Source organism: Fusarium falciforme, chromosome 5 (genome assembly GCF_026873545.1).
Source record: "Fusarium falciforme chromosome 5, complete sequence".
In the NCBI taxonomy this organism is placed as follows: domain Eukaryota; kingdom Fungi; phylum Ascomycota; class Sordariomycetes; order Hypocreales; family Nectriaceae; genus Fusarium; species Fusarium falciforme.
Window position 1 is genome coordinate 4,135,349 of NC_070548.1, and position 24,239 is coordinate 4,159,587.

General features: G+C 52.9%; 8 protein-coding genes and 1 pseudogene across 9 annotated transcripts, besides 1 other annotated feature; 3 read left to right on the forward strand and 6 right to left on the reverse strand.

Annotated features, from left to right (window-relative positions):
* Nucleotides 1-3,346: 3,346 nt before the first annotated feature.
* On the forward strand, nt 3,347-4,810 carry NCS54_00753400 (Aa-trans domain-containing protein; the record flags this gene model as incomplete). The annotated part of the gene is made up of 1 exon (XM_053152958.1): nt 3,347-4,810. The coding sequence occupies one exon, from the start codon at nt 3,347-3,349 to the stop codon at nt 4,808-4,810; it is 1,464 nt and encodes a 487-aa protein (XP_053008933.1).
* A 552-nt stretch (nt 4,811-5,362) lies between these two features.
* NCS54_00753500 lies at nt 5,363-7,172 on the reverse strand (annotated as a pseudogene). The gene is made up of 2 exons: nt 5,694-7,172; nt 5,363-5,641 (listed from the first exon to the last, which is right to left on the reverse strand).
* Nucleotides 5,363-7,172: a sequence feature.
* A 3,681-nt stretch (nt 7,173-10,853) lies between these two features.
* NCS54_00753600 (Hypothetical protein) lies at nt 10,854-11,378 on the reverse strand (the record flags this gene model as incomplete). Its single annotated transcript, XM_053152959.1, has 2 exons — nt 10,854-10,867; nt 10,922-11,378. 2 exons carry the CDS (start codon nt 11,376-11,378, stop codon nt 10,854-10,856), a joined length of 471 nt encoding a protein of 156 aa, XP_053008934.1.
* A 1,456-nt stretch (nt 11,379-12,834) lies between these two features.
* On the reverse strand, nt 12,835-13,677 carry NCS54_00753700 (Hypothetical protein; the record flags this gene model as incomplete). Its single annotated transcript, XM_053152960.1, has 5 exons — nt 12,835-13,202; nt 13,259-13,348; nt 13,407-13,456; nt 13,510-13,560; nt 13,625-13,677. The coding sequence occupies 5 exons, from the start codon at nt 13,675-13,677 to the stop codon at nt 12,835-12,837; spliced, it is 612 nt and encodes a 203-aa protein (XP_053008935.1).
* Nucleotides 13,678-15,146: 1,469 nt separating this feature from the next.
* NCS54_00753800 (Pre-mRNA-splicing factor CWC25) lies at nt 15,147-16,280 on the reverse strand (the record flags this gene model as incomplete). Its single annotated transcript, XM_053152961.1, has 1 exon — nt 15,147-16,280. One exon carries the CDS (start codon nt 16,278-16,280, stop codon nt 15,147-15,149), a length of 1,134 nt encoding a protein of 377 aa, XP_053008936.1.
* An 833-nt stretch (nt 16,281-17,113) lies between these two features.
* Nucleotides 17,114-17,625, reverse strand: NCS54_00753900 (Hypothetical protein; the record flags this gene model as incomplete). Its single annotated transcript, XM_053152962.1, has 3 exons — nt 17,114-17,176; nt 17,229-17,400; nt 17,519-17,625. 3 exons carry the CDS (start codon nt 17,623-17,625, stop codon nt 17,114-17,116), a joined length of 342 nt encoding a protein of 113 aa, XP_053008937.1.
* Nucleotides 17,626-18,632: 1,007 nt separating this feature from the next.
* NCS54_00754000 (Beta-glucosidase) lies at nt 18,633-21,485 on the forward strand (the record flags this gene model as incomplete). The annotated part of the gene is made up of 1 exon (XM_053152963.1): nt 18,633-21,485. One exon carries the CDS (start codon nt 18,633-18,635, stop codon nt 21,483-21,485), a length of 2,853 nt encoding a protein of 950 aa, XP_053008938.1.
* A 273-nt stretch (nt 21,486-21,758) lies between these two features.
* On the reverse strand, nt 21,759-22,433 carry NCS54_00754100 (Hypothetical protein; the record flags this gene model as incomplete). The annotated part of the gene is made up of 1 exon (XM_053152964.1): nt 21,759-22,433. The coding sequence occupies one exon, from the start codon at nt 22,431-22,433 to the stop codon at nt 21,759-21,761; it is 675 nt and encodes a 224-aa protein (XP_053008939.1).
* A 315-nt stretch (nt 22,434-22,748) lies between these two features.
* NCS54_00754200 (Hypothetical protein) lies at nt 22,749-24,155 on the forward strand (the record flags this gene model as incomplete). The annotated part of the gene is made up of 2 exons (XM_053152965.1): nt 22,749-23,046; nt 23,104-24,155. The coding sequence occupies 2 exons, from the start codon at nt 22,749-22,751 to the stop codon at nt 24,153-24,155; spliced, it is 1,350 nt and encodes a 449-aa protein (XP_053008940.1).
* Between the last annotated feature and the right edge of the window lie 84 nt (nt 24,156-24,239).

Here is a 24,239-nt window from a genome sequence, read left to right on the forward strand (position 1 = left end):
GGTTGACACACCCAATGATGGGCCGAAGAAGACGGGGTCCTATTAAAAGATGCAAGGCGCGGAAAATTAATCAGCGGCGTTGAATCTATTGTTGGATCAGGATGACGGGCTGTGGGCGGACGAATGAGTGGCTGTGCGGGCCCTGGCTAACCTTGCGGATGGGGTCCCGTGCAGGGGTTTTGGTTGATGTGATGTGCACGCCATCCCGATTGAGAAATGGGAGAGACGATAATTAACTTTTGTCTGTGATATTGAATTTCGGTTGTGAATTCGGTTGTTGAAGATGCGTGGGGTGAAGGGACTTGAGAAGAGTGGTTCAATTAGGACAACATTCACAGCTAGGCAATATAGACGTTCGATCGATGTACAAGCAGGAGGTATTACATGTTCACAGCCACCATCTCTTGTAGATAATTAAGCCATCTAGAAGCCATTTGGAATCGCCGTTCGAAGGAATACCATTCTCAACCGCCAAATCTTTTCCATCAAATCGACAGTTGGACGATAAGCCAAATGGTTCGTGCACCAAACCCCCTGAAATTGGCAACTCCACCTGATGACATCGAACCAGTAGATGGCGCAGCCCTCTCTCTCTCTCTCTCTAAAAATAACACCGCGATCTAGAATTCCGGACTCCGATACCTCCGAAGGCCGGGGAATGTTTAACTCCCAAAGAATCATTTAAACGCGATTAAGCGCCGCATCCTGCTGGTCCTGTGCACATCACGAATGTGGTACTGACTCAAGAAGGACCCATCTCGAGTTAAGACCATTACTCGATCGACATGTCATCATTTCCAAGGAGAGCAGAGTGACAGGCCAAAGCATCGTGAGTTGGGCTAGGTTGCTGCTGATCAAAACCTTTTCCTTCCTATATAAATAAAGTGTTCGGCACATCAATAAGGAACCGTATCTCCCATACTCTTGGCATCAAGTTTCATGCCACAGAACGCCGTGGCGAGCTTACACCACCAACCGTAATAGAGAAGTTCAAATACAAGTTTCATATCCCCCCTGGCGTGTTGCAAGCTGATATTTAGATCCTGTAGTTGGGCCGTGAAGGCCTTGATCTGCAGGCCAGCTGCCACGGGTGGAAAAAATCTCGATCATCTGCTAAATGCACGACAGCCTCACCCCCAGCGCTCGTGGTGAAGCAATGATCTGATCCGACCCAGCGGGGCTCGGCGGAGGCGCCATCGGCAGCGTGAGGGCCGAAAAGCATGAACGCAATGTCGGCTTACCAAGGGACCAAGCAGAGGGATTCACATCCATCTCATGTCAATATCATTGGTGGATGTTACAGCTGCCTTGATGGTCAAACAGCCTCATCTCTAGCAAAGATTGAAACACTGCTCCTGCATCAGCCTCGAACGAAGGAATTCCCGTCTGGATATGACTTACCGTGCGTCAGTTGTATGAGGACGGCAACCGAGTACCAAGGTTGGTCAATCTGTGAGAGCAATACATTAAAACGGGTAGCTTATCGTAGCAACAACAAGCACTTTGTTTTTGGGGCACGGTGTTTGCTTCAAGATCAGCATTGCAGAAAAATGTAACTGGTTAGGTATAACTGACCATGGGACGTATCTTACGACAAGTCAGCCGTCAAAGCTTGTTTATACCCAGCCAGCAGTGAGAGATGTCTCACTACCTCGGCCGCTTTAGCCACTTAGTGTTCTCTCATCTCGACCATCAGTAAGGGGTTTCTATCTATTGCCTTGATGCGTTGAATTCAAGAAGACCACAGCCATTCTTTGCGGCCTAGCCTTGTTTGCCTACCTCAGTTGCTTTCAACACCAACTCAAAGGTTCACACCATTGGGAATGTTTTCTAGGCATTACTGCCATGTGGCTAACCACACAAGTCAAGAGTGTCATTGCCATAAGATTTCCTTCAACTTCAGCATATACACACCCAAGTCCTTGAGCCCCAGTCCCGGTTATGTGCCCTCACTCATGTCAATCCCCAGTTTATCAGCCCGACAGCACAATTCCATACGGTAGAGATGTTTCTCTTACCAACACTGAAACGTGCTTATGATGTCCTCCCAACTCTGTGGCCCGGAACTGTTCCGTTGGGTGGAGACCCTGCGAACCCATGCTCCTCGGCATCCCCGGTTACATCCCGCCCCATCGTTTGGATATGGAAACTCTTGACGGCCAGAGTCAGAAGCACAGCTTCACTTTTACGTAAAATGGCTCCGTCTTGGCTGAGCCAAGGTCTGGAGAGAAGCGGAGGCCATGGGCTCTTTCCCCTGGGGTAACAGACTTGCCCATGGGGAAATGCCAATGACCCAGGGTCATGGGGGAAAAAAGAAATACATCAGCTTTTGCCAAACATGCTTTTTACGTTTCTTTTAACAGTCGTTGGTTTTGAGTGCATGCAGGTACGCCACACAACAAGCCTCATAGATTGAGTTGGTCAAGGATGTGTGAGGCTCAAGCTATCAAAAGGAGACTAAAGATACGGTCCGCCGATCGAGAGCCGCCCGTCTCAAAGCAGCTGCTTCTTTGGGCTTCAGGGAATACAAGACCCTGACCTGGCTGATACAATGCGCTGTTTTCCTTTATACTTTCACCAAAAGACCACATCATCTTGCTCCCTGATAATAACCTGATTGCTTGCCCCTACAACCTGCTTTTCCGTTGAGGCGCGCAGGCTTTCCTTTAGATGTTTGTCAACACTGAGGCCTTTATCTGGCTCGAGCGTTTGTTACGTTAAGAGTGCAATCAACAACAGCTAACATTCGATCTGGATCTACATGGGCTGTACGTATCTCGTCACTGCTTGATGGGCCTCATATCTCCTAAACACCTCATCGATCAAAACTTCCCCCGTGTTCCCAGCACCAGAAACCGAAAACTCGATACCCTCAGAATCAAATACCCCATACGCAAAACATGGCCTCCGCAGAGAATGTCCCCACTGCGGGCATGACTGTGGGGAGATTTTCATACTCCACGATATCACGGCTTCCTATGAGGAAGGTTTCGCCGGCCCCCAGGAGCAAATGCCCATCGCCAAGGGGGTGGCAATGTCAGACAACGCCAGGCCATGTAATTCTAATAACTCATGGAATTTCTGGTGGAATTTCTAGAAGTATAAAAGTGCTCGGGGGACGCCGCTAGTTTGGTTTAGTTCTTTATCATGGTCTCGAGAGCCTCGGGTTCCTAGCAAAGCCCTACTTCACTTGTCCACACAAACTGAAATCTTTTCTCCGACTTGATGTGTCACCTCCTTTTCTTCCAAGCACGCCGTTGCTAAGGGAAAACACCGCCAGCCTCTCCAACAATCTCCAACAACATCTTATCAGTTCCCCCTGAAGACCAACAACATGACCGCCACGATGTCTTCCACCCCGAACGAAACCAACAATGCCATTGTCCCCTCGGCGGGCAACGACCACATCGACACCAAAAAACAGAGTAGCGATGCTGAAAAAGGCCAGTTATCTGCAAATGACGAAGTCGACTTCAAGACTGCTCCACACGAGGAGGTTGCCGACAACATCTTTGGCGGTGAGGGAGGCGAGGGCTTCCGAAACATGGGACGCTGGGATACACTCTTTGCACTCGTCACGAACCAGCTGGGTCTTGGGGTCCTCTCTCTGCCGGCGTGTCTAAAGATGCTTGGTATTGTCCCTGGACTCATCGCTATCGTCTCGATTGGTGTTCTTACTTGGTACTCGGGCATCCTCCTCCACAAGTTCTACTGCAAACATCCCCATGTCGTCAACATGGTTGATATGGTTGCCGTTATGGGAGGTCGCCGCTGGGAAATCGTGGCAGCAGTTGGAATCTTGATCCAGCTCCTCATGACCTGCGCCTCGTCAGCCATCACCCTCTCCGTTATCCTCAACACCATCAGTGAGCATGCCATATGTACCGTTGGATTCATCGGCATCGGTGCCCTAATCATCTGGCTCTTCTGCCTCCCTCGCACCGTCAAATTCGTCTCTCAGAGCGGTGTCCCTTGCTTCCTCAGCATCATCATCGCGTCCCTCATCGTCATCATCAGCCTGGGCGTTAAGAAACCCACCAAAGCCCCCGAAGATTGGAAAGTCGATATTCTGGTTGCAGCTTCACCAGATTTCAAGCAAGTCTTCAACGCTTGCCTCCGAGTCTTTTTCGCCTACGCCGGCAATGTTGCCTATTGCTCCTACATGGCTGAGATGAGAGACCCAGCCCGTGACTTTTCCTTTGGCCTTTCATGGCTATTTATCGTGTCGATTGCCGTTTACTCTACTGTCGCAATCGCCATCTATTGTCTAGCGGGCGAGTTCACCACGTCGCCTGCACTTGGCTCAGCTCCCATGATCTACGCCAAGGCAGCATATGGCGTGATCATCCCAGCAGTCTTGACTACAGGTCTTGCCAACGGTCATATCGGTATCAAGTATATCTACATTTCTGTTATGCGCAAGTTGAAGGCCACGAACGAGATTACTTCCTCCACGCTTAGATCTTGGGTCGTCTGGGTCTCCTCCGCCACCGTCTTCTGGACCCTGTGCTTCATCCTTTCCAACGCGATCCCCATTTTCGATTCTATCCTCTCCATCAGTTCTTGCACAACTTATGCTTGGACTGCTTGGGGTATCAGCGCCTGCTTCTGGTTCCACATGAATAAGGGTTCATACTTTGTGGACTGGAAGCAGATGGCCTTCTTCGCCCTGAACGTTGGTCTCATTGGGCTCACCCTCTTTATGAACAGCGTCGGGCTGTGGTCGGCCATTTCAGAACTCCTGGATAGTTTCAAGAGTGGTTCAGGAGTCCGAGGCTCCTTTGACTGTGGAAACAACGCCAGTTTCTAAGTCAATCCCAGCCGAGAGTCATCCTACTGCCTGCACTTGAAGACCTTTGGCAGCAGCCATAACTGAAGCCTGATGTTGTCTCCACTTACATTGTATCTAGATTGTCTCCGTCTCTTTTGTATTTTGCATATAGATCTCCTCGCATACCAATACGTTGTTTTTATTGTCATTCTATGTGTCGTAACGCTGAACATTCAACCAGTGACCAGCAAGTTCCCATAACCACCGCGGCATCACCAACTAGTACTACACCCCAGGGTTTAATAGTTCAGTACATGCTTGATGATGAATGGATATGCAAATCGGTGGCTTGTGTATGTATTGATCACCTATATCGTAGCAGCGTCTATCATCGAGCGGTATTGTCTTGGTGAAGCCGCTTTCACGCGTCGCTTATTTATCCTGACACCACTCCTCATGTACTCTTCTTCTCTTTACGCCTGGGCTTTCTCAACCCCAAAAGAATTTACCCACCCACGTGTATCGTGTCAAATGCAAGCAATCTATCCAAGATGTCGACTCAGCTGGAGGGAGAGGTTGCTGTCAGGACAATCAAGCCGACTCTGTCTCGGTAGAAGCATCCTCGGAGCCTACCCAATCGTCGCTCTCGAGGCCAGCGCCATGGATGAACATGGAAGCGACCCAACCGCAGATGGCCAGGCCGCCGAACAGACTCCATGCCAAGGCCTCACCCTTGGGATGGATGCGAGTTGACAGCGTAAACAGGGCACCAGACACAAAAGGCCCAATGCTACGACCCAGGGCGGAAAGGGTCTGCGCCAGACCGTTCAGGCTCCCGAGACTCGCGTGTGATGGGGCAGAGTTCGTAATCTATCTGCATGTTAGTCAAATTCACCACAGTCCAACAGAGAAGGCAACGTACCAAGAGCATAACGCTCGATAGGCCACCCACAGCACAGAGGTTCTTGAGGATCAACACCACCCCAATCTCCAAGTAAAGCCACAGCTTCCCAGACCCAACGCCAAACAGCGGCTTGTCGTCGGCGTACCCAACCCACGGCATCAATACCATGCTGATGCCGAGACCCAAGAGGGCAAGCTGATATGTACCAAGATTTCCCATCCTGGTCTTGAATGGCTGAAACAGGAAAGCTTGGAAGATGATGCTGGCCAGCCCAGCGACACTTAGGCTGACGCCAATCTTGCTGGGAAGAAGGTCGCGACCAGCTGGTGGGGGAGTGGCAGCAAAGATGGGGTACAGGCTGTTGAAGGAGATGTTTGAGAGTTGAAAGACGAGATACGTGCACAAGACAAGGATGGTTGTGCCGGTAAGTTCTTTCCAAGTAGATCTCGCGGGATCTAGCTTAGTATCTTCGTCGTCGTCATCTTCCGCTTCATCATCCGAGTCATCAGAGTCGCCCGTGGACAACAGCGGTTGAGTATGCGATCGAGCACGAGGCCATCGTGCGCTCCAAGAGTGACGTCTTGGCGGCGGCTTTCGAGAGGGGAGCCATGACAGGACCTTCTGTACCCAAGCGGGCAGCTCGAAGTTGACCTGGGATTTGTCAAGAGTTTCCTCGAACCAGATCCCAACCACGACAACACTGCACGCAAGCAGCGCAGCCGCAAGAATGTTCGGCGCCAGATAAGGAAACTCGTTTCCTACCTTGCCGACAAGAATGCCACCCAAGGCAGGCCCAGTAATACTGCCCAGGGAATATATAACGGGCAGGTAGGTAAAGGCTCGGCTCTGGTTGGATCGATCGGTGACCTCGCCCAAAACCGTCGGGACGCAGGCGGCATTGCCATTCAACAATCCCATGGCGACATGGACCACCACAATCTGCCAGTACTGCTTGCAGAATCCAAACACACAGAAGCAGCACATGAGCGCAAAGGTGCCCATGATCAGGACAGGCTTCCTCCCAATCACGTCTGATGCGTATCCCCAGAGGAAATTTGTTGACAGCTGAGCCAATGCGAATGCGCTGGCCAGAATCCCAACATACAGGCCGACCTCGGCAGGAGGGATCCCTGGCATAGACACCACCATGTCGGGGAGGTATGGAGATATCGAGTTCAGGGCGGTCTGCTCAGCCAGAGACAGGAACGCCAGCAGAAGTAGCTGGCGAACAGGCAATGGCGTCTCATCGTCATCGTCTTCGGAAGCGGTAGAACTCGCGTCGGACGGGGGAGAAGGTTGCTCGAGGGGCGTCTTCGGCGGCGTCGTGGGAAATGTCTGGTAGCGATGAGACTGTCGTCGCATTGCGCTGAGTGTAGGAATCGGCGCGCCGGCGTGGAACGAGCCCGACGAGCTGGTTCGACTGGCGGCGGTAGCTCTTATCGCGGGCGTGGCTCGTGAAGGCGACATGATGGGCAATGTCAAGAGCCTCTTAAGGCCCTGGCAAAGGTTGTCGCAGGGCGTCAGTCAAGCCTCTTCAAGCCTGTCGCCTCGCGCTGGGATCCGGGCACCGGGAACGGCGAAAAGTGGTGACGTAGGGCGGACAAGATTTACTCGACAGCGGGGCTGACGCGGGCCAGAGAGAGGACAGAGCTTGGACGCGACAAGGGCATTGCCGGAAGAGGGGAGGGGAGAAGGCAAGAGCTGGTCTAGCCTCTAAACCGTCGTTTGAGCGAGAATTGAGCGATTGAGGAGTAAGGATTGCAAGGGGAGGATTGTCGCAGATGCCCGCATTGAAGTGCAGCTGATGCCGGCCGCGTGAGTCGCATTGGGGGTACGTACCTCGAAAGATCTTTCAGGTTGCCGGTGGGTGTGGTCCACTCCGGGCTTGACATCCAATCAGACCCGGGGATTGGCGAGAAACCGGACGGCGCGTTCCGCTCTTCGGGAGAGGTAAAAGCTTGGTTGTTGTGCTTGATCTTGTAGCAGCGAATCGAGTCTTGAAAGGTTGTTTCGATCACGAACAAGCAAATTATTGGGCCAGCCAGTGAGAGGATCATATCTGAATAGAGCTGCGAAACACGGGCAGTTTCATGCCTCATATGAACTGCTCCGGAGCACCATTAAAACGGCAAGTTGGCACATGCTCTTGGTTAGTCGGCATGGTCTTCGGCCACGTAGATGACCTTGGGCGGAACCCAGCTATCGTCCGACACTGGCGCATTTCTGATAGATTTGAGGTATCGTTGACCTCCAAACGCAGTATAGGTCTCAGTAATCGGTGATGCAATCGGGACATTAGAGACGGCAACCTCATCACCAAGAGACAGCGAGGCGTTCGTTGCTATTGCAAACTCTTAGGCGAGATTCCCAGCCACAGCTCTCCTCAGCTCTGCCGGGAGTAGCAGAGACGCCTCAAGTCTTAAAGCTAGCTCGTCTTGGAGCCAGCGACATCGTGCTCTCTCAAGACGCGGCGATGGCTGGAACGACCAAGCACTGAGCTGGAGCACACGGCCTAGAGGTGCGTCATCGACGATCCTCAGGCACGAGGGATGACAACCAATATCTTCTTCAAACGGATGAGCGCACTGATCGAGATCAGGGCAGACAGGGTGTGCGTCGCCGGGTTGAGCGGCTTCATCATCATTCATGATCCTTGTCCATGGGTGGAATGGAAGCAGCCCCGGCTTTTCGTCATCCTCTTTCACTATGAGCTCGTTATTAGTGTCATGTGATATGTATCAGAAGGGTTATCGTATGCTTACAAATGATGATAATGTTTTCGCGGTGAAATTTGAAGTTGCAAAGACCACATCGCTCTGTTAGCCTTGGATTTGGCATCTTGGGCGGCATGGGGAAGAACAACCACAGAGAGAGGTTTAGCAACAAAAAGAATGGAAACGAAACGACAAGAACCGGGCTCGGAAGATTACCGGCCCCGAGATCCATGTCCAGTGACTGGCCTGGGCGTTTCCTTGTTACACAGCAAACAGATGAAGTAAACGGGGTTCGAGATGAGATAAGGCAGTGACAGAGAGGTACTCAGCAGAGGGTATCTACCTAGGTACTCAAGCCAGGCAGTTGAGCACATCTTTGTGTTATCAAAGCGTAGGCGCGTATTACGCATGGTTTAAAAGACTTGCTCCTCGACGCATCGCCTGTGATCCTGGGGAGAAGAAGCACGCATGACACTGGATTCCCATCAGTTAAAAATTAACAGATCCCATGTCAAAAGATATCCACGGAGGCCCATCACGGCCCAGTATCCGGACGATTATGCTCCCAAGGCAACGGGGCACAGCGATATCCTACGTCTCGGGTTCAGAGTTGGGAGGGAGTCTTTGGTCCCCAATCGAGAAGGGCTCAACAATAGGGCCGCCCAACAACGTCACAAGCTCAATAGTGACCTCTACATAGCATCGATTTGGCAGATCGAAATCATTTCAAGGACGAGAAAAGATACAAGTAGAAGCGCCAGTCCATGATATCCATAAAGGTGTGTGACTCCCTTCGATCGAGACCAACCTGAGCAATCCTCACCATCTTCCTATGTGCACATTCATCGCCCCAGTTGGCACTCAGAAGAATAGCAGGGAGAACCGCAATCCTCGAAGAGCTGACCCAACCCAACTCACTCGTGAGGATCATGGCCAAATGGGGCCCCAACTCCGCGAATAGCACATGGGCAGCAGTGTAAGGCTAGACACTGTGGCAGTACTTCGCTTACAGAGGTTGTTCGCCTTCTTCTCTGTCGTGGCCAAGTCTGAAAGGAACATACGGGGCGAACTACATGCCACGCCGACGGACGGGGATGGGCAGGCCTTTGATGATGGGCTTGAGCATGTGGTACTCACGTGTATAGATCAGGCTGTTTGTGCCTTGTGCATAAGGCCACGACAAATTGCCAACGCAGGATAGTCATCACCTTCTTGGCTCAACCTCTCGACCATTCCTTACCCCATCTTCCGATGTCTTCTCCCACTCCTTTTACTTCGCCTGATCTCAAGAATGGCGACCCGCTCCTTTCCTGAAAAGACTTTAAGAGACCAAGACTTAGGCGATTCTCACCGCCGAGCGACTTTCAACTACAAGAATACCTCGGTGGAGGAGAGGATGGCTTCGAAAATTGTCAGTCCCATTTTCCATATAGCCACCTGATTGAAAAATTCACTGTTTGCACAGTTTTATCACAACCGGCAACCTGAACCCATCTATGGCATTGGGCGTTATTGGGCCTTTGAAAGAGAGTGCATCAACTGCGCACTCCCCGACATGATCGATGCCAACCTCCGACGTGCAAAAACGACGGAAAATCCAATATACTTGCGCCCAAATCCTACAAAGCACAAACACGCTATCCGCAATCTATTTGCCTTCTCCGATGAAGGGTATGCGAAGAGTCCATTCCCGGAACACTTTGTGCCATTCGAACCCAGCGTAGAGATAAACCATTGCTTTGGCTAGACCGAATTATCAGGGCGAGACATCAACGCCGCTCTCAAGCGAGCCTGGGTTCACCAGGACATAGACGACAACCAAACATATTTCGCCATCGTCTACCCCTTTGTCCCCAACCACAACTGGAGGCCGAAACCATCATTTCGCAACTCGGACTCTTCCACATTACCGGGTTCTACAACGCTTCGTTCAACTTCACCAATTGGTTGGGAGCAGGTGTACTTGTCGACTTGTGTGATATCGTCCACCCATTTGCCCCACGAGCTGAAATGGAGTGAACATTGGTATGCAAAGAACCCGAGCATGCTCCATGCTGCAGTTAGATACCAGGCGCAAGAAAGTATTTTCTAGACTCTTAACGCTCTACCAGTTGATATTATTTGATGTAGGTCTGATGTGAGCATAGAGGCGGAAAGAGCTGTTTTCCTATGCTCGTGTGTCCGACGCTATTTACTTCTGAGCTACGGAACATAAATATGAGAATTGTTTAGATGAGACTCATCAAAATTCGGGGAAACACGTCTAAAGCTTCCATGTCAAGTTCATATCGTAACGCTATCAATTGTAAAGCTTAAAAGTGTAATAAAGGCAGAGTTAAGGTTGCTCAAATCAACTCCAGTCTCCATCGTATGCTCATGTTTTTGCGTGTTCGTACAGTCATAATACAGATGCATCAAACTAATCCTACACCCCAACAACTCCCAGCTACGCTTAGTCAATAGCTTAATATCCGTGACCTAAATCGTTTATTGTTAGTCCCGATCTTTAGCAAGTCAACTTCGAATACTCACGTCCGAGGGATCGTCCCATCTTGGACATTTCCTTAGCCTGGTGCTCCTTAACCTTGGCCCTCCTCGAGTCCTCCTTTGCCTCAACCTCGAGCCTCTTGACGTGCTCCCTGGCCTCCCTCACACTCAATCTCGCCTCCTCTAGTGCGCGGTCCGCCTCTCGCTCCGCCATCTCGGCGTTGCGCACACGCTCACGGGCTTCGAGGACTGCGGGATCATGCTCGTTTCTGTTTCCGTGGCCAAAGCTTCGAGTGATAAAGTTTCCTCCGCCAGTACTGCGGCGGTGGGGGGAGCGAGAGGAAGATGAGGAGCGGCGGGAGTGGGAGCCTGAGGAGTGACGGGATGCGCGGCGAGGAGAGGGTTCGCGGCGAGAGGAGCCAAAAAGACCGTGCTTGCGAGGGGGTTCTTCCCTGATGGGCTCGGGGGATGGTTCACGGCGGGAGGATCCAAAGAGAGGCATGTTGATAGTACCGTGTAAGTGGTAAAAGTTGTGTAAGTGGTGGAGATGAGAGGTGGAGTTGGTTGTCGAGAATGTCTTGGAGTGACTTTTAGTTCTTGTGAATGTTTAGAAAAGAATGAAGCTTTTTCCAAGAGCTGGGCGGTTCTTGGCCTTTTTACACTCCTCGATCAGACACTCTCAATGCCATCAACCGCAAAGATCACCAACTGTGAAACCTGCTTTTGCCCTGACGTTGAGATAGCCCTTTGCGCTGTGACGTCAACCCAAGTATGTAGGGTAGGCCAGGGCTGTTCCCCAAGGGTCCGCCCAATCATGGCGCGTTGATGACACAATGAGGTGCCGGGGTAGGCATGGGGATAGCGTCACTTGTTTGGGGGATGGGCGATCTTATGACGCACGAGGTGGTGTTGGAGTGAGGATGTTGACGACATTGCGACTGGGGGTGATGCTTTAAAATGGGTGAGTTGATGGTGTTTATCGTGGGCTTAGGGACCAGGACCTTGCACGACGACGACATTGCGAGGTAAAGGTTGCTATTTATTGGTCTGGATCTTGACCCTGGAATACCCTCAGACCTTGATATCGCACATGAACTATGGCTGCTTGCTTTTCATAGATGAGTGACACCAGCAACAAGCCTCACCTGGAGACAGCGAAACATTGACAATGAGGTCAGTGCTCCTGCAAGCACTGCACAGCGCTAATTCCATGCATGGTCGTGTGTCGCGTCTCTCGCACTCGTCGACTGGCCATTCACCTTGAACACTTCAGTGAGCATCTCTGTGCATGCCGGAATCACCTTGATCCGCTCCATCGGCATTGCCAACCAAGCATCTCGTGCTCGTCGTAATCAACAGCGTGGCTGTGCACCGTGTAACTCTTGGCCACATCATCGATCTTCTGGACACCCTCATCTCCAGAACCTGGGTAAATCTCATTAAGAATTCGCTAACAAACAGAGAAGAAATGTAGTCAGACACCCAGCTGAGGATGGTGAAACAACAACAAGAAATGGGCGACATGGAAACAAATGGAATGTCGAGGGTAGTGGTAGAAGCAAAAAAATGTAAATCTCCCAGCATTGCGCGCGTCTTCCAGCCCTGCTTTACTCCTCCTCGTGCTCTCATCTTGCAACCGTGACTCCCAGCGAAAAAAAGAAGAGGCGTAGGAGATAAGAACCGAGGCAGAAACACCAACCGAAAATAACCCTATGTGCATATATGCCGCACTAGATATGTACAGAGAAGACCCCGTTGTGAGGGGGATGAGGATGAGTGAGATGAGTGAGAAACCGGGCCGAACGAAACAATGGATCCCCTGTTCTTTTGGAAATGGCCGGTGGGATGTCGTCGATCGCTCGCTTTCGTAGGTGGTCTGGCTCGTATTCGATATAGATACTCGTCTGGTCTGACGAACATTTTCGTATAGGTAGGTAGTTGTTGAAAAGCTCGGCCGTTTACATGACGGTGCACTTGCTCTCCTCGCGGTCCTTCTTGACGCTCAATGCCACTCGCGCGGCCTCGGTAAAGGCCTCGTTGACGCCCCGGTTCTTCATGGCCGAGCACTCGAGATACCGGAGCGCGTTTATGCGCCGTGCCACCTCGAGGCCTTGGTCGTAGTTGATCATGGGCCGCTTCTCCCTCGGCTCGCCGGACTCGCCCTCCTCCTCCTCGCCTTGTTCTCGGAGATCGCACTTGAGGGCGACCAGGACAAGCTTCACGCCGGGGCAGTTGTCGGCAATCTCGCCCACCCACTTGGACTCGACGTTTTCAAGTGAATCCTTGCTATCGACGGAATAGCAAAGCATAATTAGATCCGTATCGTCTGGGGTGAGTCGGTGTTAGCACGCGACGTGGACAGGCGGCTGACACGTGAGTTACCATAAGAGAGGGATCTTAACCGGTCGAATTCCTCCTGACCGGCTGTGTCCCAGAGCGAAAGCTCAATGTGCACATTGTCCACAAAGATGTCTGGGCGAAATGTCAGTCTGCGCTTCTTGGAAGCACGGGGGAGTGCATCGTATCGTACCGTGGACGTAGTTCTCGAAGACGGTGGGTTCATAGACTGTTGGGAAATAACTGGCGCGACAAATAAGTCTCTCATCCCGCGATTCTTGGCTCCTCAGACATACCCTCTCGTAAAGACATTCAGCAACGAGGTCTTTCCGCATGCACCATCGCCCCTAATCGACGCAGTTCAGGTCAGTGCAAGCCCAATGTCTGGGCTGGGCGGGGGGTTCGACGCACAGCAGCACCAGCTTACGCTGGACGGTCTTGGAACCTCCGCAGAGAGAAGGCATCGTGGCGGCTCGGTCAAATCGCGTGTGGTGGAAGAGGGAGATTGGGCAAATTCGAGTGAGGAATCGCGATGGCGATCTTGAGTGATCTCGGTTCGTGCTCCCTTGAAACCCTGCTCACAGGTGGCGCGCTGATCAAGACTCGGGTCAGCAAGGTACGGGATGGTAATCGCATACGACTTGGCGGGTGTCAACGGACGCTGTCGGGGGGGATCGAGCTCGGGAGTCGAGAGTGAAGCTTTTCCGAGAGAAGGTGGTTGTCGCAAACTGGCCAGATGGCACGTCGTCGGGCAGAGAGGGAGAGAGAGTCGTTGGAGAGGATCGATTTCAATCACGGGCGACAAATTGGCAGCGCAAGAGGGCGGATCATGGACCGGCAGGGGCAGCGAGGACGGACGGGGATTAAGTCGATGGGGCAGGAAATGAGCCGCTGGGGGGCAAAAGAGGGAGCGAGAGAAAAAGATGAAGTCAGAGGCCACACAGTCCCGTCAGTGGAGGGAATGGGATTGCGGCCGAGCAAGGATCGCTTTTCTGTCCATTGCTCGGTGGAGTTCCCCCTCCTGGGCGAGGAATCGGCAATAAGGCATCTGATTGGCTGACTGCCCAGATTTAGCTTCAATATTGGGACCCAAGCCCGCTGTAACTCCAGCGTCCAGAGTCGGCCTGGAACACGCTCAAGGGGGGCCCGAGCAGCACAGGACTGGAGCCGTCAGGTGCTGCAGAGTCGGGTCTCCCTCGTTCCCCCTGGCACGCCACTCAACGAGGTCCACTATTCCGGCCCTGACCTTTCCCGACGGGCTCTAGCCTCTCTATTAAACCGTTGCTTCTCCCTCGGCGCCGGTCCATGATCGCCCGGACATTGAGGGGTCCGTGACCGTCGTCCAATATCGAGGCCAAGATTGAGGAAGAGAAGAGTCTAGATTCATCACCATCCAAGCATGACCCAAGGGTTTGGTCGAAACGGCTCATCCGTCGGCAAGAACGAAAAAAAGACTCGCTTGGTGGAGATGTTCGGAAGCTTCGCGTCGAGTTGTGGCACCTCATCCACCATGTTGGCGATTCAGGTCGGGTCGGGTGGCTTTGTTGCTGAATCGTCATTCAATCGTGGCTTGGCCGCCTTCGTTTATATCCGCGCATTATCTTGCTTGACGTTAGTGCTCCCGTCAACTGATACAGTACAGCACCAAGCAACGGGGCTTTCCACTCGATGCAGTCAGGCTAAGACATTGGCTGCCAAGAGCCCGAGTCTCTGGGTTCTGGGTCAGAATCGACGCCATCTTCCGGTGATGCGACACTGTTCAGCCTTTGGAGTCAGGTGGATGAATCATTCATTATTGCAGATGCCCCTGTTATTGATCAACCTCAACCTCGCGCCACAGCTCCGAGGGAGACCTCTATGCTCATAATTACCTCCAACAGAACCAAATATCAAACGCCGAAAGCCATGATTTGCAACCTTGATATATGCCCCCTTAATCGTCGTCTCTCTGATATCCCCGTCGTGCTCCTCCCATCCGCTCTGCCAAGCCCTTGTTTCCTGCCTGCTGATGCAGTCTGTTGACGAACCCACGATCTCCCCCGCGCTCTCTCGCCTTGTCATCGGCTTCTCGAAGCGCCCGTTCCCGTTCTTCCAGCGCGGCTAACCGCTTCTCACGGTCTTCGTCAAGCTCTGAAGCTGCCGATTGCATCGCTGCCAACTTGCGCTGGCGCTCCTCCTCTTTGGCCTTGTCATCTTCCTCGTTGTGTCGTGGCTTCCTATCACGTGTCTCGTCGCCGTAGTTGCGCCGCGAGTCTCGTCGTCGATCATCATCGTAGCGCCTGTCATCACGGCTTCGGCGGTGGCGTCGAGAGGCTTCCTCATCCTCTGAATCGTGCCTTCTTCGCGAACGTCGTTCTGGCGAGTGGTCATCCCGTTCTCTGCGTCGCCTGTGCCGATCTTCTCGGGAATCTTCGTGTCGCCGTGGGCTTCGTGATCGCGAGTAAGACCGTCTCCGCCTGTGATGTCTGTCCTCTGAGTCGGCACTGCGATGGCGATGTCTCCTGCGGTGTCGCTCGTGTCGTTCCTCTCTCCTCCTAGACTTGTCCTTCTTCTCGTCCTCAACCCCCATGGATGCGAGTAGTTGGCGTCGCTTGATCGGATCGTTCATCATCGCTTCATACGCAGCTTGCTCTTGTCGCTTGATGGCTAGTAGAGGGTCGTCGCGGATCTTGGCAGCTGTGTCCCGTGCGGTATTGGCATTTTGCAGTGCCATGAAACTCTCCTCTCCCGCCTGCTTCTCTAGCTTCTTGTGTTCGGTCCCCTTGATGAGGTTGTCGATTCTTCGCTTTCCAAGCAGGTACGCCTCCGTCTCCTCTGTTGTGCCCGTCTGTCCATCGTTGGGACCTTGATACATCCAGTCGACTCGATCGATGCGCTTCTTGCCTCCGGCGGCCTCGAGCTGTCGCTGAACCTCCTCCTTCGCGCGCTCCTCCTTGATTTCATTGATGCGCTGTTGGGTGCGCTTGCGCTCGGCAAGGGCCTTTTGTTCCTCCTCGTAGACGGCCTGTTGGTTGCGCCTCAGCGCAGGGTGGAAAGACTTTTTCAAGTTGAGATCGCCGCCTCCCATGATGGGCAAATTCGCTGGAATAAGTAGCGGGCAATCTGAGTTGGACGAAAAGCGACAGAGCGATAGAGAATGCGAATGGATGGCGAAAAGATAGAAGGTTTGATGAAGAGTGTTTGGGTTCCTCCCTTAGGCAGTGGGGTGGCAATCAGGTTTGAGTCAGCCACCCGAGCGTCCCAGCCACACAGAAAAGATCTTATCACGTTTATCGGATTCGCTCTTATCGGCTCTTATCTTATCGCCCATCTGTGCCAGGATTTCAAGATGCCCGCAAGTACTCTGTAATGTGACGAGGTTGAGCACGCCTAGCATCACAAGACAGCGACTTAATGCCGAACTAGGGCTTGGAGTCACTTAGCAGGTTCCGAGAGCCTTCTGGAAGATTGAGAAGAATTAGCTCCCCAAGGCTGCGTGTCTTCGGTCTTGAGCAGTGGAAGCGTAATCTTGGCCAAGTTTCTCATGGCATTCTGACCATCCGTTTAAGCGATAGCCATGACTGCCAGGTGCATACTTAGAGGCATCATTATGCTCTTCATACGTCCTGAAGACTGGTGAGCTAGTCCCTTTATGTTATGGGGAGAAGTGTCGCCTCGTCAAGCCCCTCAGAACCATCACCACTCAATCAAATGGCAGGGGAGTCCCGCATCATCAATTTCGTCGTCACGATGGAGAAGCAGGTATTCCGATCAGCGTTAGATGGTATTGTACAGTCATGTCTCGTCCGCCCCCTGTCGCAGGTTGAGATGTCGTCTTTCCCAAGCCAAGACTCCCGCGATGCCAGCACATAGTCATACATTGCTCTCCTCCACGATATTCAATTCCAGCAGACCAGTTCTCTACCAACTGGCTCTCTTCACACCAGGAATGTTGCCAGCCATGGCCTCCATTCGAAAGTTGTACTGCAAGTGTCAGCCTCAGCGTCTGGCGTCGTGGCCTCAGTTCGGCGCGTACCCTGGTCATCTTGAAGTCGCTCAATACACCACGGCCTTGGCCACCCATGATGCATCGATTTCGGATCTGAGTCGGTCGAGTATAGCAGTGCATCTGCGTTAACTGGAGCTGGGCCTCGGCGCGGACTCGGGGGGGAAGTGTGGTATTGCGGATGATATAACGGAGGGCTTGTCTGAACACTGTGTTAGCAAATGGCTCAAATTGGGGCATGGGGGGAAGAGGCCTCGCCGCCCGCTGAAAGGGCCGTGCAAAACGTGAGGGCTTCGGGAGAGTGGGAAGAGTTTGCGCACCTCTCAGTCTCATGTTGCTCAAACACCTTGCGTTTGGTGTGATCACGCAGAGTTCGGACGTTGACGAAGCAGCCCAGGTCGAGCTTCTTCGCACGGAACATCGACATGCTGGGCAATTGGGGCGGGCAATGCGAATTGCTGCTTGCTTGGAGATGTTGCGCTCAGGTAAAGCTGGAGTTGAGGCCGATCTTTGGTATTACCGAAGAAAGCCCGGCGTCACCCGCCAGCAACTGGGCATAGAGGCGTCACGTGGTTTAAAATCGATCGCGAAAAACCACTAAACCAAACGAGATACGGTATCCTGGGCTGTTTTGTTTTATAATCATGACTTTATGTCAGGTGGAAATGGAGTAGAGTATTTGCCTTTGAGCAAAGTGAGCTTTCAATCTTCCCTTACGCTTGAATGGTCTAGACTCATGCTTGCTTCCCTGCGATGATGATTAACTCTCAACATTCTACACAAAAACCAGTCGCTGTTAGATTCAGCTTTGCGCGATATAAACCAACATTTTTCATATATCTTCACATCCATATATTTACGCAGAGATACAATATATAATCAGATAATGAACTTATGATTGTTTTCATCGTCCAATGCCCTGTCCCAACCGACAATTGATTGACCGTCCCTGATCTTGTCTCAATGTAGGGTAGTGCCTTGTCACGTGCTCATGCAGTGAGCCGCCGTCCGGGCCGTGGTTCCGAAACCGTCTTGAGGATGTGGGGGCAAGGCGTCAAGGGGCATGGAGACGGGAGGGAGGGACACAAAAATGGTACTTGATTTATCTCACAAACTCGCAGAGAACCAAGGTACCGATTTCCAGTCCATGGTGGTGCTGCACCAATCGTGGGGCCTGCACTGGCCCCACACATCCTCACACACCAAGAGGTGGATGGCTTCGGAATGTGACGTGACGCAACACGGGGTGGATTAGATAAAGATAATGCTGATTGAGCCTTGAGACTGAGAGCAAGGGCATCATTCCTTCAAGGTCCTATAAATGACCAGTCTTTCTTTTTCATCCTTGTAGTAAAACACTGTCTTGGATTCTCTCCGACATCATCGCAGTCTTTGTGATTTCGACGTGCTGAATGAGAGGGGAAACCGCCTACCATGGATCCTAGCAGGGAGAACCTCCTCAAGCCAGGCGGGCGCTCGTCTTTTGACGGGAGCTCCGATGGCTACTCCGACATTGATGCGACAGACTATCTCGACAAGAATCTTGTTCCATTTCAAGAGGCGCCGCCGATTTATGTCCCTCCCCGACGTGTGAAGCCTACTGGTCTCTTCCGCCCATGCCGTGCCTCACCCAAACGATGCTGCTTGACCGTTGTCGGAGTTGTTCTGGCTATCTGGATTGTCATTTCAGCTCTTGGCGCCTTTGCTTGGAATAAGATCAAAGCACCACCGACTTTTGGACAGTCGCCGCCATGGTACCCAAGCCCAAAGGGTGGCTCGTCCAAGAACTGGGAGAAGAGTTACAGCTTGGCCGCCCAGCTCGTTGGAAAGATGACGTTGGCTGAGAAGGTCAATATCACTACAGGAACAGGATGGAGTATGGGCTTGGCTGTGGGAAATACAGGCGCCGCGGTCCATGCCGGATTCCCTTCTCTGGCGCTGCAGGATGGTCCTCTGGGAATCCGCTTTGCCGACAACGCGACAGCTTGGCCTGCTGGTGTTACTGTTGGAGCTACGTGGAACAGGAAGCTGATGTATGAGCGTGGCAAGGCTCATGCATTGGAAGCAAAGGGAAAGGGCGTCAATGTCATTTTGGGCCCTGCTATCGGCCCCCTCGGAAAGATGCCCGCCGGTGGACGCAACTGGGAGGGATTTGGCCCTGACCCCTACCTGCAAGGCATTGCCGGCGCACAAACGATTCGAGGTATTCAAGACCAAGGCATCATGGCCACGATCAAGCACTTTATTGGCAATGAGCAGGAGCATTTCCGTCAGTCTTGGGAGTGGGGTCTCCCCAACTCCATGTCGTCCAACATTGACGACCGGACTCTGCACGAGCTCTACGCTTGGCCATTTGCGGATGCCGTAAAGGCTGGAGTCGCAAGTGTCATGTGCTCGTACAACATGGTCAACAACTCGTACGCTTGCCAGAACTCGAAGCTGCTTAATGGCATCCTCAAGGACGAGATGGGCTTCCAGGGATTCGTCATGTCGGACTGGCTGGCCCAACGATCTGGAGTGGCGAGCGCCTTGGCTGGGTTGGACATGTCGATGCCTGGAGACGGATTGAAATGGCAGGATGGCGATTCCCTATGGGGTCCTCGCCTTACTCAGGCTGTTCTCAATGGATCTTTGCCGGTGGATCGACTGAACGACATGACACTCCGAATTGTTGCTTCTTTCTATCAGCTCGGGCAGGACAAGCACGAGAACAAGGGCCCTAACTTCTCGTCGTGGACCTACGACAAGATGGGGATCCTGGCCCCTGGGAGCCCTTCGCCTCAGGAAAAGCAAGTGGTAAACCAGTTTGTGAATGTCCAAGATAACCACGCCGAACTCGCTCGACAGATTGCCATTGAGGGAACTGTCCTGCTCAAGAACGACGGAGTTCTTCCCCTGACTCGCAACGGGGCCTTGAATAGCACCGAGTCCGACAAGGGACCTGGAAAGATCAAGATTGGGATTTTCGGCGAGGATGCTGGCCCTGGAAAAGGACCCAACAGCTGCCCCGACCGAGGGTGCAATGATGGCACGCTTGGCTCTGGCTGGGGCAGCGGCGCAGCCGATTTCCCGTTCTTGATCACTCCGATTGAGGCTCTACGAAGAGAGTTCAACAAGGATAAGGTTGAGGTGAGCGAGTTCTTGTCGAACAAGCTCAAGGATGCCAAGAAGGCAACGGAACAGGACGTTTGCTTGGTGTTTGCCAACTCGGACTCGGGTGAGGGATACCTCGGCTGGAACGGCGTGCACGGCGATCGAAACGATCTATTCCTGCAGAAGGGAGGCGACGCACTCGTCACCGAAGTTGCCAATCACTGCGGTGGTGGAACTGGCACGACGATTGTGGTGATTCATGCTGTTGGTCCTGTTGTCGTGGAGAAATGGATCAACCATCCGCGAATCAAGGGACTGTTGGCAGCCAACCTACCCGGCGAGGAGAGCGGGAATGCCATCGCAAGTATCCTTTTTGGCGACGAGAGCCCTAGCGGAAAGCTCCCGTACACCATTGGGAAGACCCTTGCGGACTACGGCGAAGGTGGCCAGGTGCTGTATCTGCCCAATGGAGTCGTTCCGCAGCAGGACTTTGGTGAGGGTCTATACATTGACTACCGGCACTTCGACAAGCACGACATCGAACCTCGATACGAGTTTGGCTTTGGACTTTCGTACACTTCCTTCGAGTACAAGAATCTGAAGGTCAACCGGGGTGTGGCAGTGTCTCACCTCCCAGCGATGCGACCATCGCAGCCCAGCGCAGAGCCTCCAAAACTGGGCGACAAGATTCCTGATGTTAAGGAGGGCCTTTGGCCAAAGGGCATTCGTAGACTTGAGAAATGGATCTATCCATACATCGAGTCAGCGGACGACATCAAGCTTGGCGACTATCCCTACCCGGACGGCTATCATGTCGAGCAGCCCCCCTCACCAGCCGGAGGCGAAGAAGGTGGCAACCCCGATCTCTGGACACCCGTGGTGACAGTCTCTGTGGTCGTCACCAATAGCGGCTTTGTCGATGGCAAGGCGGTACCGCAGCTTTACCTGTCGTACCCCGACAGTTCCAAGGTCGACCATCCCGTCCGTGTCCTGCGCGGTTTCGACAAGGTGTTTTTGAAGAAGGGAGAGAGTAAGATGGTCGAGTTCAAGCTCACCAGGAGGGACTTGAGTTACTGGGACGTGGTGGAGCAAAACTGGCGGGTGACGGGCGGCGGAGAATTCACTGTGGCTGTGGGAGAAAGCTCGCGGGATTTGAAGTTGACGGGGACTTTTTCTGTCGAAGAGTCATCTTAGTCACTCGGGTTCATCGAGAGAGGAGACTGGCTTTAAGGGAGCTGCCGTGGCGCTTGATAGATCTGGGTCCGAGATGATTGTGCTTGTGGCTAGGCTGCGTACATGATATCTGCTCACAAACGTTTGACGTTGAAATCGTTCTTTGTTCTTCTATATTTCTCATGCTCCCACAAACTAGCCACTAGCAGAACAAAACGCTGATCCGCCATCCTCCTTTGTTCCTCATGATATTTATCCACTGCCGACTCTCCCGTTACGATTACCACAACCTTGCTAGTACTTTCTCATGCGTTTTGGCGGAGCGGGGATATCGGGAACAAAGCTCTTTAGTTCAGAGAGTCGGAACCCGCCGTCTGCCTCGTTGATCTCTTTGACAGCTGGACGAGGAACCATGCGGCTCCAGTCGACATCACCCAGGGCAGCGCCGTTGATGTCGCAAGGGGGCGCAAACATGATGCCGGGGACCTTTCCGCTCCCAGAAGCCCCCTTGGCGCGGTCGTAGGCTGCGATGGCGCTCGTTTCGTTGTTGGCATCGAAGAGGATGTCGCCGTTGGGGAGGGGGAGGAGCGCGCAGGTATTGTTTGCCCCAGGCTTGTCCTTGTTGACGACGGTGAAACTAGTGGTAGTTCCACCAGGATGCTGGAGAGCCTTAAGTCGTAGGTCCTCGTCGCCTTTGAGGAAAGGTCCGTGGGATTCGATCGGACAGCTAGGGTGAGGAGGGGGAGGATGGCTCGCGTAGGCTTGTTTCTGGGGATCGCGGCTTGGGTTTGGACGAGGAGGATAAGGCTGAGTAGTGTAGGACGCGACAGAAGCTCGACGAGGAGCTGAAGAGGGGATAGCGGTTCCTTGAGGGTGAGAGGAGTAGGGGTAGATGTTTGGGTCTGACACTCGATTCCTGCGGGAGCGGCCGCTTCCCTTGGGCTTTCGGAACGAATCACGCCTCGTCATGATGGTCCGTTTTCCTGGTAAGAATGAGCTATGATGGAGAGAAAGGCACTTGATCATTTACACGGCCTGTCATGGTCGGTAGGTCTTCATCATGGTGGAGGGGGCATCTGCTCGCTTCGGTTCTGCCAGTGGCCGGCACTGTCAACGCCTTCACCACGTAAAAAAACGCATGAGTTGCTCGTAGCAACTGCGGCACAAAACAATGTTGTTGAGTTTTCTTTGAACTGTTTTTATCTCATCTTCAGGAGCGCGCGCGAGTTGAGCATTCTTCCAACACACTGTTATCGCCCACCCACCCACGCACTCGTCTCGATGATGCCCATCCTTTCCGACAAGGCCGGGGTTCTCCCTCACTACAACTTCGACTCACTCGCCCATCCCGGCGATAGGTTTCCTGTTCCATGGATTGGCAACGAGCCCGACGCTAGCAAGCGCCGAGAGTACATCAGGGCCTACTGCGAGTGGATGAGCCCCAACGAGATGCACCGCTACGGCGAGCTGCGCAATTACGCTGACAGGGCGATCACACTGGCTTTCAAGAAGGCTCAGTGGAAGGAGGTTCCAGGCAAATTCTTTGCATACATGAGTGACATGATCACTTGGAAATGCTTTTGTACGTAGTCCCTTGGACTCGAGTCGTCTCTATTACTGACCTTTGTGCGTGCCACAGTTGAGCGATCTCGTCCTAATGAGCCTGAGTGGCCATGGAGGAAACACCTTCGCCCTGACCCATCTGATGTGGTCATGTCACGTTGCTACGACAGACTTCGACGGGAGGACGACTATGCCTTGGAGCCTCCCCAACCTGTTCCCGCGCCCGTCCCCGAGCTTGTTCTTGAGCCTGCTGCCCGACCTTTCCTTGAGGTGGCTGTACCCGAGCTACTTTCCCCTCGAAGCACTCTCTTGACCCGAAAAAAAGAGTTGGAAGAGCTCTATAACGGGATTGACGACATCAGGAACACGTCAGGCCTGACCGTCCCGTTCAAAGCGGCCCAGGTCTTTGACAGAGTCCAAGGACATCTCCTCAAAGAGATGAACGAGTGTGGAATAACCTACACCGAGAAGAGATTCACGACACCTCCTCTGAACCCAGTCCCACTGGATGATTTCGAGCTTGATCAACTCAAGCATAACAAGGCACGGAAGAAGCACCAGGAGTCGACGCTCAATCTCCTTTCCCCCCCGAAGGACCGACGCAGCACGCGAAAGGAGAACTCGGTGCATCGTAACAGATCGGTGAGCACTGGTGCCGAGAGCAGCCTCTTCGTTGCAGACGATAAAAATACAAACACAAGTCACATGCAACCGCTCGGTCTCAAGCGCCTTCGTCCCGACACGCCCGCGCCAAAGCCCAATGCCGCCCTGGGGCAAGAGTACCATCCCATGGCTGACTTCATGAAGACTCTTTACACCCTTTCCAAGTACTTGCGTCTTAATGTGGATGGTGAGGTCGGAATCATGACGTTGATCAGCCTCTTGATGCCTGACCGCGTGGACGGAGCTCAGTCCAGACGGCTTCATGACCTGGTTAACCGGGACACAGAGTGGATCTGCTTCAAGACACTGCTCGAGAAGGATCTTACTGGTTGTTCTACTGACGAGCTTGAACGCACTGGATGTGTCAAACATGACGGGAACTGCCACAACTTCCTCAGACTCGTCTCGCTTGGGCATCGGGGCCGAGAGATGCACTTCAAGACTATCCACCACGTGTCCAACTAGTCTCCCCGTCGCCAGAATCATTTAGTGATTTGACGCTGTGGCCTGGGACCTTTCAGCATCTGCTGCAGTTTTGAGTTCGTTCTC